Raw genomic sequence first — 15,449 nt, forward strand, 5'->3', positions numbered from 1 at the left:
TCCAGAGATGTTGTAGTGACTGATAATTAAGTAACTACTGTATAATTTAGCTAAAGGTTGGCTAACGGTTACGTTTCGGCAAGTAAAACAACATTGGTTAAGGTTTGGGTTAAGGTTAGGAAATGGCTTTGGTCATGGTTAAATAACAAAAACTTTGTGTAAAAATTCATACATCCATTCATACATAGAAAGCAACTCAAGTGCTTTACATAAAATAAATGGATTAAAACAATTACAAGCAAAAGAAACAAAATCAAGAATACAAGCAAAAACAAGCACAGATCCTATATAGACCCACGGCGCATGTGTTCAATTCAAGGGCAGAGGCAGAAGTAAGGTTTACAGTCTTTAATGGAGACAGGCAGGCTCACAATCCAGTAAACAAGCAAAAAGGTCAAAACACTGTAAGGCAGTCAAACAAGTAAAGGTACCAGGAAAACTAGAGACTACAAGGCAGTCAGGAAAACAGACAGATATCAAAAACTGGCAGACAAGAAAACAAGCTGAACAGAAAGGCAGGATACAGAGCAGTGACTGAGCAGCTACAACAATCTGGCAGAGAACAAAGGGAAACTGACTGATATAAATACTACGGGGGTAATGAGGGAATGAGGTGCAGCTGGGAAGGGCGGAGACAGGTGATGCAGGAGGCGGGATGGTGAGTAGGCAGACAACTACTGGAGCATGAACTGGAATTAGACTGGGATCTGAAAGCACAACATAAAACACAGAAAAGAAACAAGAGGGAAGGGGTGGTGGAAAACAAAACCAAGATGGACAACACACAGAGAGAAAGAGCTCAAAGAGATGTGCTGGCTGAATTCCTGACAAATTGAATTCTATGCACTGACAAACTGTGACAGTTATTGGTTAAATTACCAAATTCCACTAACATTACTTAATGTTAGTGGAATTTGATGTGTGATGTGCACATCAGGTGCATTAGAGATAGATTTAGATCAATTTCTATACACTGACCAACTCTTGATTTTATGCCTCTGTATGGGAAACACTGCATCTCGCAATCAAAGACACCCTCTAGAGGCCATCTCACGAAGCACATCATCTCATAAAGCGACAGATGACTGACTGACTGCCTGACCTGAATTTGCCTTGTGATGCCCTCGGCTGTGCCATGGGAAAAAGGAATAAAGAAAGATAAAAATGAATAAGTAAGGATAATAACAAACATTTACACCTATAATTTACAGTAATCCAGCATAGGAATAACCCTCTATGCCTATACCACTTATCAATCGCTTTCTCGGAACATACGAACAAACCTCTATGCATTTATACAGGAAATGATGTTAATATCCCTTGTGCCATAATCCAAGGTGAGCATTCATATAGATCCAATTCAGAGTTTAACAGAATGATATACTACCATACCAATGAGTACCATAGAAAACATCAGGCTACACCGTCATAAATCTACAGCACCATAAGACAGGCAGCAACATTCACCAGCTACCTACTCTACTTACAGGGTGAGTAAGTGTAGGCAAATCATTGGGGTTATCAAGTGGGCACCCTCCTTCAGCGATGTTTCATTGAATTAAGCCCACAACACCACAAGAAGGTTCAACAGTGTATTCCAGCATCCCAGAAACACCCCCCTCTTTGCCCACACTCAGCAGACACAAGTCCACTACACTACTGTCGCCATCACCTGCACCTAGTTATCAGCAACACTAGTTTACATCACACACTACCATCAATATCCATTTCTATTCAGAACATTAAGTTACACACTACATCTGAATCCTACCAAGTCACACATACTATGACAATGTGTTTACATCCTACATCCTGCCCAAGCAGAGAGCAGTTATCCAACCAACTCAGCAGTCCACTTTGTATCTGCTTAAGCAAAGCTAAGTCTGACTGGCCCTGCTGGCTTGTCTGGCAGCTTCTCATTCAATGCCAGGGCCCGCTCAGCTGTCCAGCCACCCTCAGTGTTTATATAAGTCACATGATTAATCAGATGCCCCATTTGTGCGGGCTTTAACTATGGTTGCTACCAACTTAATCTGCAAACACATTCTAGCACAAGGCTAACTCAATATTCTACTAGACACTTAGAACCCATTTATGCAAGTCATATTACAAACAAGTTCTGATTCGCTATGTTTACTGATACTGCCAAGCTAATGCTAACACAAGGCTGACCTAAACATGCTAGCAATATTGCTAGAATGTTTAGGTCAGACTTGTGTTAGCATTAGCTTGGTAGCATTCGTGGGTTAGCCAGGTGCTAGCATCAGATATCTTGGAATGGAGTGATAGATGGTCATCAGAGAGTTCTTTGGAAGAAAGATTTATTACTCTGTTTGGGACAGACTGCGTGTTAATGGGTGTACTCTTGTTCTTTGACAATCGCCTACCCCTTCGGGATTCCTTCTTCCTTTTCTGCGTTGGTATTTTCGTGGCTATCCTAAAAAAGCAGGTAACTGTGATGTGCTTGAATTACTGTCAAGAGTGAAGTCACTGGTCAGTGAAGAGTCTTCCCTGTCAGTGCGGTCTTGATGGGTTCTTTCCCCATTCCACTGACATATTCTCATCTCTCTCTCTCGTTTTAGAATCTGTTCTTGTGCATCAATTTCTGTCTTCAAACCAGCTACTTCGGTGGATACATGGTCGATAATAAGTAACAGGAGAGACTTTATTATAAAGAAACACGATTCTACGGCTCTACTCTCAGTGAATATTCGGGGATTAAATGGATCCCAAGGGGCCTATGTATCCAAAAAGCTCCAACTATTGGACACTCCAATGAAGACTTTGTTAAACGGTGGGGAGAGATCCTAAATTAATGCTCTTTGGATCTCCGGTTACTTGGTAGATGAGAGGAGAAAGTGACGTCTTTCTGGGTATTAGTGGGTGTTCATCTCACTTTCAAGAGGTAGAGCTGACTTAAACTATGGCAGCAAAACACAGCTTAGTATTCATTTTGTCCCTCAAGAGTGCCTGTGTTTACATTCGTTCTCAGCGAATCAAAACAGTTTCTGTATAATACTGTCTTTAAGATTTGTACTGAAAAATATGTCAGGATATAATGTAAGCGCTATGCTTCAAGGCTAAATCCAGTTAATTATCAATCTCACAAAGTTGTCTGCATGTGGGCAAGGTTCTTGCTTTTAGTTAACGTTTACACAAGTTAGTCTGCTGCATCAGTTCTGAGCAATTTTCAGCCCGTTAAGAGGAAATCTGACCTCTTATGTTGCCATAGAAAATAATTTTTATCATTAATATCACTGCACAAAGTATTTTTTTAAAAGTATACTGTATATTGCTCAGGTTATAGTGCAGGTATACCTGTATTCAGTTTGATAACTGCTTCAGTCACAAGATCAGTGTTTACATTTTCATCTTCCATTGCTTCCTCTGGACACACTTTGTGCAAACTGATTACGCCAGCATCCAAAACCCCGCCCACAAATTTAATAATCCAGTCAAAATGCCAGAACCTCCCAGTGATCGGACTACTCACTTCGACAAGGCTGAATGCTGAAACCTTATTAGTACATCAGTTTAAACCACCGATCACCACAGGGTCGGGTGGGTGAGGCATGTCGATCAAATGCTCGCTCCATATCGAACAAAACTTTTGTACTGAAGGACATCATCCAGTCTAAGAAGTTAGACTTTTTGTTTGTGACCGAAACCTGGCAGAGGAATATGGAACATGCCCCCCTCATTGAGATGTGTCCGAAGGATTACAATTTTATCAGCTTGCCTAGAATTTCTGGCCGCGGTGGAGGTCTTGCTGTCGTGTTCAGAAACTGTTTTTCTTGTAGGTTGGTGAGCACTGGGTCCTTCTCTTCTTTTGAATTACAAATAATTAAAGTTGGACGTACTAATCCGTTTTATGGCATTTTAATTTATCGTCCACCCGGCCCAAACACCTCTTTGATTTTAGTGATTTTTTATCGTCTATTCTCAAGCTTTCTAGATTTGTGCTTCTTGGGGATTTTAACATTCATATTGACGATCCTTCTGATAAATTTGCTTCTAGTTTTATTAATATCACTGAGTCTTTTAATCTCGCTCAACATGTAACAGGCCCTACACACGTCAGAGGGCACACTCTGGACCTTGTTTTTACTCTTGGTTTAAATGTTGATTCTGTTTTTACTGAGGATATGTTCATTTCAGATCATAACTGTGTTCTATTTGATTTGTCTTTTAATTTGGATGCTTTACCTTGTCGTCGTGAAATTAATTCTCGCATCCTAAACCATCTCTCTGCCGCAAAGTTTTCCGCTGCCTTTGATAACAGCCCTGTTATTATGCCTAATAGTGATGTTGATTCCCAAGTACAGTCTTTTAATGAGCACTGCCTTTCTGTCCTGGATAAAGTTGCTCCGACAAAGACGAGATTCGCTCCTCTGATTAATTCCTCCCCCTGGATGAATGACAGTATTCGCTCTCTTAAACGAACCTGTCATAAAATAGAGCGTTTATGGAAATCCACACGTCTACAAGTTCACCATCAGCATTTGAAAGAACTTTTAACAGATTTTCATAACATGGTTAAGGAGGCCAGAGCAACTTACTTTTCCAACCTTGTATCCCATAGCCGGCGTAATCCCAAAATCCTATTTGAAACCATCAGTAACATTATCTCTCCTACATCACCTGCTGTTCCAATTTCTTCAGTTGATGAGTGTAACAACTTTCTCTCCTTCTTTGTTGGTAAGATAAATGACATACGAGCAAACATCATTCCCTCTCTTTCCCCCCCAATTCCTTGCCCTACCCGGCCAACAATCCTGGATAGTTTTTCCCCAATCTCACTACAAGAGCTCACAAATCTGGTCAGTACCATGAAAACCTCCTCTAGTCCCCTTGACATTGTTCCTACTTCTTTCTTAAAAACTGTTTTTGATTCCATTGGTCCATGTTTGCTCTTAATAATCAATAACTCGTTGGCATCTGGTCATGTCCCAGCCTATTTCAAACAAGCCGCTGTTCAACCACTTCTCAAAAAAACAAATTTGGACCCTTCTCTGCCCCAGAACTACAGGCCTATTTCCAAATTACCTTTTATAGCTAAGGTATTAGAAAAAGTGGTTGCTAAACAGCTTACAGCTGTCTTAGATGAGCACAACATTTTCGATAAGTTTCAGTCTGGTTTCCGTCGGTTGCATTCAACAGAAACTGCTCTTCTCAGAGTCTCAAACGATCTGCTAATGCAGGGTGATGCAGGAGAATGTTCTGTTCTGGTACTACTAGATCTCAGTGCCGCTTTTGACACTCTGGACCACCGCATATTGGTTGAGAGGCTCAGGCAGTGGGTGGGTATCTCTGGTTCAGCATTGGATTGGTTCTCCTCGTACCTGTCAGACAGGTCTTTCTCAGTCACAGTTCATAAATATGTCTCATCAAATGAATCCTTGTTATGTGGTGTTCCCCAAGGTTCGGTCCTGGGCCCCCTGCTGTTTGCACTATACTTGCTCCCTCTCGGGCAGATAATTAGAAATTTTAAAGACATCTCCTTCCATTGCTATGCAGACGATATTCAATTATATATTTCGTTTAACCCACAAAATGTCTCTAAACTGTCTGTTCTACTGAAGTGCCTCACCTCTATAAAAGTTTGGATGGCAGATAATTTTCTTCAGCTAAATACTGACAAAACTGAAGTTCTTGTTTCTGCCCCAGATGATGTTGTCCCGAAGGTGATGGACAGTCTTGGCTCTTTATCCTCATCTGTTAAACCTACCCTCCGTAATCTAGGTGTTTCTATGGGCCAGGCTTTGAATCTTGACCAACATGTAAATTGTTTGGTCCGTTCTTGTTTCTACCAGCTGAGAAACATTACCAAACTCAGGTCCATTCTGTCCATAACTGAGATGGAGATGATTATACATGCGTTTATTTCCTCCCGTCTTGATTACTGCAATTCTCTTTTCACCTGTCTTAGCAACACGTCCCTAAACCGCTTACAAGTGGTCCAAAATGCTGCTGCCAAGCTTCTTACCAAGTCCTCCAAAAGCTCTCATGTAACACCAATCCTGATGTCCTTACACTGGCTTCCCATCAAATTTAGAATCCAGTTCAAGATTCTTGTTACCACGTACAGAGCCTTGCATGATCAGGCACCTGCTTATATTAAAGAGCTGCTGCAGCCTCATAGTACCAGTAGGACTCTGAGGTCCTCTGACCAGGGTTTGTTGTTTGTTCCTCGCTCGAGGTTTAAGACAAAGGGTGACCGTGCTTTTGAGGTTGTAGCTCCTAAACTCTGGAACTCTCTCCCACTGGTCTTAAGATCAGTGGACACGGTGGACACTTTTAAAAAGCAGCTCAAGACCCATTTGTTTAGACTTGCTTTTGTTTCATTTTTCTTTATCCTTTCTGGGATGTCTTGTGTTTTTAGCTGGATGTCTGCAATTACTGTCTGCTGCTCTGTGTATTATTTTTGCTTTCTTTGTTCTTTGTGTTGTTGTGAAGCACTTTGTGACGTCTGTTCTTGAAAGGTGCTATATAAATAAACGTATTATTATTATTATTATATCAATATTTTTGTGTTTGTGTGATTGTAGGAAAAAGAAGATAAAATAATAATAAAAAAATCAATACCAAAAAAGTTATGCCTGTTCTCTCCTCTCCAGGCTACACCGACCCGCCACTGGAGAACCAGGCGATACACTTCCTAGTAGGCCGGACAGGGGTGGTCCGCGGCTCCGTCAACCCCATAAAGTTCGACGTGATCATCGACAACACCGGCCACGGCTTCGAGAAACACTCAGACTTGGGCTACAATAGAGAGACCGGCAAGTTCACCGTGCCCTTTGCTGGATATTACCGGTTCTTTGTCAGCATTTTGCGCAGTCAGAGCAGCATCTGGCGCTTCCTGGTGAACGGCGAGCTGGAACGGTTGTGTTATGGTCGAAGTGGCTGGTATAGCCGCCAGTGCACGTACAGCGACAGGCTGGAGGCTGGGGACAGGGTGTGGGTGGCACAGATACGATTTGCACAGGACATGACTTTTTCTGGGGGATCATGGGAAAGAAACTGGTATGACTGGTATTCTTACTGATTATTACTAGCATTATTACTGAAAATATAATTTACCAGTGAACAGAATCTGATGTAGCCTAACCATCCCTTGTACTATTTTGGGGTGAGCACATATGTAGAAACCTTGCTTGGATGTTAGAGGAAAGGAAAGGAATAAGACCCACATAACCTGCAGAAGGATCAAGGCAGATTGGAGTTTTAGTTCTACAATCATTTCTCAGAGGCAGAGCTGCTCTAGAGGCAGAAATAATCTTCAAGAAACCTCAGGAGAAGAAGTTTTTCCTCAGTGGGTGGGGCCAAAGTGCAAGCTCAGTTGAACGACAAAGAAGGAACCCTGATCAAAATGTAACAAAATACAAATGGCAATGACTTCTTTTTTTCATTCATGATCATAGCATTTATGATATTGGAAGGTTAGCAGGCCAGCTAACTAGTATGGTTAGTTTGAGGTTGGCGGCAAGATTGTATTTTTTCTGTTAGTAGCAGAGAGCTAGGCGTCATATTATTAGCTTCCTCCTCTCTTACCTCTTGTCTTTTTCACTGGGCTTCAGTGTACGTTTAGCCAGAAAAACTGTGGTTGTTTGGCTCCGCCCCCTGAGTTTTAACCCAATCAAAAAGATTATTTCTGCCTTCAGAGCAGCTCTGTCTCTGGAAATGAATGTAGAAATAAAACCACAATATGCAAGAATCAGGCTCAACAGGAGAGCTGTAGCCAGCATGCTGAAGGAGGGTGGGTCTTTTTCCTCAACAGACCTTTTCATTGTGATTACAGGATGTATTATCCAAGGACTTTAAAATAATAATAGTGAAATTAAAGTAGTCTTCATTTTGCTGAGGACCCTCTGGAAACCCCTCAAGGATCCCTGATGTTCCCCAGACCGCAGTTTCGCAGTCACTGCTGTAAAACACCTTTTATTAAAGGAACAGAAGCCATTTTTGTCACTGTTTTTTCCAAGACTTAATGAATTAGTGTGTAATCCTGAAAATCTACATGCTCATGTAATATGAAACCAATGAAAATAACAATAAAAATATACTAGATACGCTTTACTTTATTTTGTATTTTTATTTTTGTATTTTTTAATGACTGCATTTCAGCGCTGTTTTCACCTCCATTCACACATTCATATTTCTCAGCAAAATGTTTCATGATTTTCACTCAGCATATTTTCAACTTCTGCAAACAACAAGATCATTTAATTTAACTGTCATTAATACATTACTAACATTACCAATTCACATATATTTAATGAATCTGAAGGAATTAATTATTTTTGCTTTCAGAGTTTAGTCATTCCATAAATGCAACACATATGAGCCAGTATTGTTATCATGGTTACCTGTTTTTTCGAAATGAAAATGGCCAAGAATAGGCCATTTTGCAATAGGCCAAGGGTGGGAGGATGGGAAATTTGATTTGAAGAGGAGTCAGTTCTCATTTTCACAAGGTTTTGATGTGGTAACAACACATTGGACGGCACCGTGTAGGTGCTATGGTCATTTGTGACCGTGCAACTCTTCGTCGTGTGAAGAGCACGTTGGGTTTTGGACTGATCACAGCATCCATTCTTTTTAGAATGTCTCAGGCAATCACAAGGTCAAAGGTGTCATTAGATTAGATAGAAAGTAACAATGTATAATTATGTACCAAGTCTAAGACAGAGTCCCATTGGTCATCTGTTAAAGCTACTCCAAGATCAGAGTCCCAGGCCATTTTTTTTAATTTTCAATGGAGTGTGGATTGATGTTGTGAATGAGCTCATAAATCTGGTATATCAGTCCTCTGCGGTCTGAATTCAATTTAATTCAAGGATATGGTCGACATGTGATTTCATGGGCTTATCTGGAAATGAATTAAATGTCTTTTGTACAAAGCTCCTGATTTGTAAATAACAGAAGAAATGGTTCTTAAGTAAGTCATAGATTTGGGATAACTGAGAGAAAGATGCAAATATGTCTTTTATGTATAGATTATGGATTGATCTAATCCCTTTATTAAACCATAAAGTAAATGCAGAGTCTGTACAGGAGGGAATGAACATGTGATTTGACTTAATGGGGGAGAGGGTAGAGGTTCCTTGCAGCCCAAAATGTCTTCTAAACTGAGCCCATATTCTTATTGAGTGATTAACTATTATATTTGAACTCAAATTATTGCTAAGAAGGGGCAAGGCTACAAACCACTGAGCAAGTGGTGTTGGCATGATGAGAACTCTAATTGCACCCAGTCTGCCTTTCCTGCAATTGGTTTGTCTTCGAACCAGTGAATTAACTTCTGAATGTTGCATACCCAATAATAAAAAAGGAAATTAGGCAAAGCCAGACCTCCTGAGCGCTTTGGTCTTTGGAGATCTTTGGGTCTCTTTGGATCTTTGGGTCTTGCTGATCCGACTAGATTTATTCCCCCATACGAAAGAGATAATACTTTTATCAAGTGTTTTAAAAAAAGATTTTTTAATTAGGATGGGGTTTGTTTTGAAAGAGATATAAAAACTTTTGCAATACTATCATTTTAATTAGGTTAACGTGCCTCGCTAATGATAATGGTAAAGAGGCCCGATTCATATCCTGTTTACACTTATTAAGAGGAACAGTGACGTTTTTTGTAAAAGTAGCTATGAAGGAGCGAGTGACCTCAATTCCCAAGTATTTAAAACCATCTCTGACCTTTTTAAAGGGGAAAAGGCTAGAAGGAAGTGCATCTGCTTCAGAATTTAAAGTGAAAAGTTAGCTTTTTTGTAAATTTAACTTATACCCCGAGATTTTTCCAAATTGATTCAGGATATCTAGAATGCAGGGGAATGATAAAGCTGGGTCAGAGACATACAGAAGCAGATCCTCTGCGTACAGAGAAACTTTAAAGGTATACATCGGGGTGGACTAGAATTTAAAGTTCTTACAGAGTCGCAGTGTTATTGCTAGGGGCTCAATGGCTAGCGCAAACAAGATAAGGGAAAGTGGGCACCCTTGTCTTGTCCCCCTTCCAAGGGGGAAGTAACCAGATTGAGTATTATTAGAGATTACGGCTGCAAGGGGAGAGGAATAAAGCAATTTGATCCAGGCAATGAACTCGTCTTTAAAGCCAAACTTTTGGAGGGTAAAGAATAAATATTTCCACTCGACCCGGTCAAAGGCCTTCTCAGCATCCAGTGAAATCACTACCTCTGGGCTCTTTGACTGGGTCGAGTGGACAATATTGAATAGTTTTCTTAGATTTGAGTAAGAGTGCCGGCCTTGAATAAATCCTGTTTGATTGGGTGAAACAATATCTGGAATCACACTCTCCAGTTGCTTAGCCAAGACCTTGGATAACACTTAAAAATCTACATTTAGCAAAGAGATAGGACGATATGATGTACATAACAGAGGATCTTTATCTTTCTTTGCCAGCAGAGATAGAGGCCTGTCTCAAAGTCATAGGAAGAATGCCTGAGGAGAGTGCCTCTTTAAACATTGCTTGAAGAATTGGTGCCAATTGAAGGGAAAACTTTTTATAAAATTCAGACGTAAACTCGTCGGGACCGGGCGAGTTATTGTTATTTTGCATAGATTTAATGGCCATAATGATTTCAGAAACTGAAATGTCCGCACTCAAATTGGTATTTTGTTCCTCTGACGAGGTGGGAATAGTCAAGCTTTCAAAGAAGGTGTGCGGGAGATCAATGTCATCACTACATTCTGATGTATAAAGGTTAGAGTAGAATTGCAAAAAAGCTTTATTCATGTTAGGGCTGCACGATATTGGAAAAAACTGACATTGCAATATCTTTTTTCTGCGATATACATTGCGATATGAAAAAATACAGGAATTTTCACCAAATGACTGGAATAGCTCTATCAAACCTTAATTTGCCTTACTTGACATCGCACGTCCTGCGATGTGACTATTGCGCATGCGCACATCGCGATGACGATGCTGAAACGATATATCGTGCAGCCCTAATTCATGTCATCATGATGTATCAGCATCTCTCCTGTATGTGACTGAATCTTTGCTGCAGGTGGCAGCTGCTTGACGGGCTTGCAGAGCCAATGATCTATGACTCCCCAGATAGCGTAGCCCCTTCGGCAATGGGTGATGAGTTTATCCCGCTCCTGAGGCGTCGGAGCGCCCGCATGAGCCAGCCGTCTGTTGCGGCCCGATTTTCAACCGTCGCTCCCGGTTGAGAATCGTTTTGCTCCGCTTGGTAGTTCCTGTGGCCGGCCTGCCGCCCCGGCTCCAGGGGCCAAAGTTCCCGACATAGAGGCTACTCTTAGGGTGCTGACAAACAGGCATAGACATATGGATAAGGCACACAACAACCAGGCTAATCAGGCTACTCATGATAACATGTAGTACATGTCGGCACCAACAAGCTAGGATGAAACAGTTGGAGGTCACTAAACACAGCATAATTAGGACATGTGACCTCGCCAGCAAGATGAGTCGGCATCGCTTAATCGTCTCTGGTCCCCTCCCCGTCACGCTTTATGATGATATCTACAGCACATTAGTCGCACTTAATCGCTGGCTGGCCAAGTATTGTGAGCAACAGGGTTTTATGTTTTTAGATAACTGGCCCTCCTTCTGGGGTAAACCTGGCACGCTTAAGACAGATGGCATACACCCTACTGGGTTGGGTGCCCACATTTTGTCTGGGAACATGGACAGGTGCTTGAGGCAGGTATGACACACTCCCCTAAGGCATGCTGGGTTGCAGCAGATAGTTTAGTGTATCCAATCTTGACTGTGTCCCGCCCTCGCCGTGCCACCATTTGCCATCGCCGAGCCAAACATTCTCAGCATAATCTTATTCATATCAACCCTGCTGGCAGCAGCATTGCCTCTACAACAAACTGTATTACATACTCGTAAATCAGCACCGTATCCCTTCCCCGTCTCTCCTCCCGTCGTCCTCGGCCGCCTCCCGGAACAAAAAGTAACGTAATTGAGATTAAACCTATTCGCAATGCTGAGCATCCCAAAACTATTAGCAACACAAAGCGCATACGACTCGGATTCATTAATATCAGATCACTCGCTAACAAAGCCCTGCTGGTCAATGACTTAATTAAAGAACATAGTATTGACATAATGGGATTATGTGAAACCTGGCTAAAGCCAAATGACGTTCTTCTAAATTAAGCTTCCCCCTCTAATTTTATCAACTCGCATGGACATCTAAGAAAGGTGGGGGCGTTGGCCTAATCTTCAATTTGAGTCTGAACCTCTCACCAGATCTAAGTAATAAACTCTCATCTTGTGAGATGCTCACTATGCGCCCTTCCATTCCAGTTAGCATGTGCCTTAACCACTCTGGTATCCTGCCTTTCTACTTAATCATCCTTTATTGCCCTCCTGGGCCCTATTCATCTTTTTTAGAAGAATTTTCCAATTTCCTCTCTGACCTTGTAATTCGTACGGATAACATCCTAATTATCGGTGATTTCAATATCCATCTAAATTGTAAAACTAATCCACTTAGCAAAGCTTTTTCGTCCCTAATTGACACTTTTGGCTTCACTCAGTTGGTTCACGAACAGACCCATTCTAACAGCAATACTCTTGATCTGGTCCTCGCTCGTGGTATTAATGTGTCAGACTTAATAGTTTTGCCGTATCCACTGGCATTATCAGATCATTATCTCATTAAATTTCAAATTGATCTGCCCTGTCAGCATTCAAATCTAGTTCATACCTACAGCATCCGCCGTATTGATACTTCCACAACTACAAAACTTGCTGATCTCGTACTTAAAATTCTTGCCTCTCTCCCAGAACTAATCGGCTCCCTCGACGAGTTCACGGATAACTTTCACTCTATTCTACTTGACTCGCTTGACTCTGTTGTGCCCCTACTCATAAAGACCCGCCGTCTAAAGAAACCGTCGCCTTGGTTTACTGACGAAACCCGTGCACAAAAACAGTCGTGTAGAAAACTGGAACGCAAATGGCGCTCATCCAAACTTGAGGTCTTTCGGCTAGCTTGAAGTGATAGCCTAATGAATTACAAGCGTACGCTCTCTGCTGCTAGGGCCTCCTACTTCTCAGATCTTATTAACACTAATAAAGATAACCCGAAGTTTCTATTTGGCACGGTAGCAAAACTTACTCGCAAACCCTCCCCTGTAGCGAGCTCTCCATTTACTGCAAATGACTTTCTTAATTTCTTCAATCACAAAATTGACTGTATTAGAGATGAGATTAGCAATTTGTTACCCACCGAGGGTGTTGATCCCTCTCCTAATCGTGCATTAGGTGCATTAGAGACCACCACCGTACTCTTGCAATTTGAGACTGTCTCCTTAGACACCTTCTCTAAATTAGTACTTTCCTCTAAATCCACAACCAGCTTATCTGACCCTCTTCCCGCTAAATTGGTTAAGGAACTTCTCCCAATATTAGGCCCCTCCCTACTCAACATCATTAACACCTCTCTCTCCTCTGGCGTTGTGCCCTCGTCCTTCAAATCAGCCATAATTAAACCTCTGCTGAAAAAACCTAACCTTGATCCTGATGTTCTTAATAACTTTAGACTCCAATCTCCAATCTCCCCTTCCTCTCCAAAGTCTTGGAAAGAATACTTTCTACCCAACTAACCGACTACCTCTTGTGTAATAGTCTCTTCAAACCCTTTCAATCTGGCTTTAGGTCTCTCCATAGCACTGAGACTGCTCTCACAAAAGTGGTAAATGACCTACTCCTCGCCTCAGATTCCAACTCTTCTTCTGTTCTTATCCTACTTGATTTGAGTGCGGCATTTGATACAGTCAATCATAATATTCTCTTAAACCGCCTAGCAAGCTGCGTTGGCATCCGCGACTCTGCGCTTTCCTGGCTAAATTCCTACTTATCCGATAAAACGCATTGTGTCTCACATAAAAATACTATATCTGACTACTCTAAAGTTAACTTTGGCATACCACAGGGCTCTGTGCTGGGGCCTCTGCTTTTCTCCATTTACATGCTACCTCTTAGTGACATTTTCTGCAGCTACGGTATTAAATTTCACTGTTACGTGGACGATACTCAAATTTACATACCAATTAGACCTGACGACCATTCACAACTTACAAACCTAGAATTATGCCTAATCGCTGTCACAAACTGGATGTCACAAAACTTCTTGCGACTAAATGCCAACAAAACTGAGATGCTAGTTGTTGGCCCAAAAACCCAACGGCCTCTTGTTGCAGACCTTACTCTTAACTTTGGGGATTGCTTAATTACCCAGAGTCCCACAGTTAAAAACCTTGACGTTACTTTCGACTCAGCTCTCTCATTCAATGCTCACATTAAGGAAATCACTAAGATAGCATTTTTCCACCTTCGCAATATCTCGAAAATTCGCTCCCTGCTAAATACGACAGATGCTGAAACTTTAATACACGCTTTTGTTCATCAAGACTCAATTATTGTAATGTCTTACTCTCTGGCCTGCCTAACTGCAGTATTAAAAAACTACAACTCATGCAAAATGCTGCTGCCAGAATACTAACCAGAGCTAGAAAATTTGACCACATTACTCCAATCCTAACCTCCCTTCACTGGCTCCCAATTCAAGCCAGATCTGACTTTAAGGTGCTTCTGTTAGCTTATAAATCATTACATGGGCTTGCACCTCATCATCCCTTATATTCCCCCTCGTGCCCTCCGATCACAGGAAGCTGGCTACCTTATTGTCCCTAGAATCAAGAAAAAATCAGCAGACAGTAGAGCGTTCTCCTACCGAGCTCCCTATCTCTGGAACCAGCTACCTCTTACGGTCAGGGAAGATAATTCTGTCGAAATCTTCAAATCTAGACTCAAAACCTACTTATTCTCACAATCATACGACCTACCTTAGCACCGTTGGCTTGGGCTCAACACATTCTGTTCTCTTACCCTAGCCTAGACAGTATTTATATAGAAATTTGCCGTTGGGAACATAGTATAGGACTGCCTCCTGGTTACACTGTGTCTAACCACTTTCGATCTGTTGTCTGTATGAGCGTGTCTGTGCCCAAATACGTCTGGGTTTTGTGCTGCTTCTGCACAGCTCTGTGTGTGTGTGTGTGTGTGTGTGTGTGCGGCTGGTTTTCTCCACCCTTCTCAGATTCCTGTGCAGTCTTCTAGCTGTCAGCAGATGGGTACTGCCCCCGCTCTGATGGTCTTCGGTGCTGGCCTTAGTCCCATACCTGATGCTGTTCCCACCTGGATGTCTCTCTCTCCGTGTGTTCGTTGTCTTTGTGTGCACCGGTGTCTCCCCACTTTCTCAGACTACGGTGCAGTGCAGTGGTCGCGAGTGCATGCCTTAGTCCCATTCCTGCTGCTGCTCCCACCCGTCGTACTCTGACTCCATGTGTTCTGTGTGCAGCTGTCTTCTCTCCCCTTCCCCAGACTCCGGTCCAGTGCTCCACCTCCCAGTGGACAGGTGTTGCTCCGGCCCTGGTGGTCGTCAGTG

General features: G+C 42.0%; 1 protein-coding gene across 1 annotated transcript in view; it reads left to right on the forward strand.

Moving 5' to 3' along the window:
* Positions 1–6,595: 6,595 nt before the first annotated feature.
* The window catches only part of LOC139646908 (scavenger receptor cysteine-rich domain-containing protein DMBT1-like), a 40,352-nt gene continuing 31,498 nt past the window's right edge, over positions 6,596–15,449 (forward strand). The window contains exons 1-2 of the mRNA XM_071522693.1: positions 6,596–6,955; positions 15,386–15,446. Of these exons, the coding sequence (XP_071378794.1) occupies positions 6,596–6,955; positions 15,386–15,446 (421 nt within the window). The remainder of the gene's footprint in view (positions 6,956–15,385; positions 15,447–15,449) is intronic.

Source organism: Centroberyx affinis, unplaced genomic scaffold (assembly GCF_046629955.1).
Source record: "Centroberyx affinis isolate AG114_WGS23_722 - 3 ecotype Tasmania unplaced genomic scaffold, CSIRO-AGI_Caff_v1 ptg000098l_1, whole genome shotgun sequence".
NCBI lineage: Eukaryota > Metazoa > Chordata > Actinopteri > Beryciformes > Berycidae > Centroberyx > Centroberyx affinis.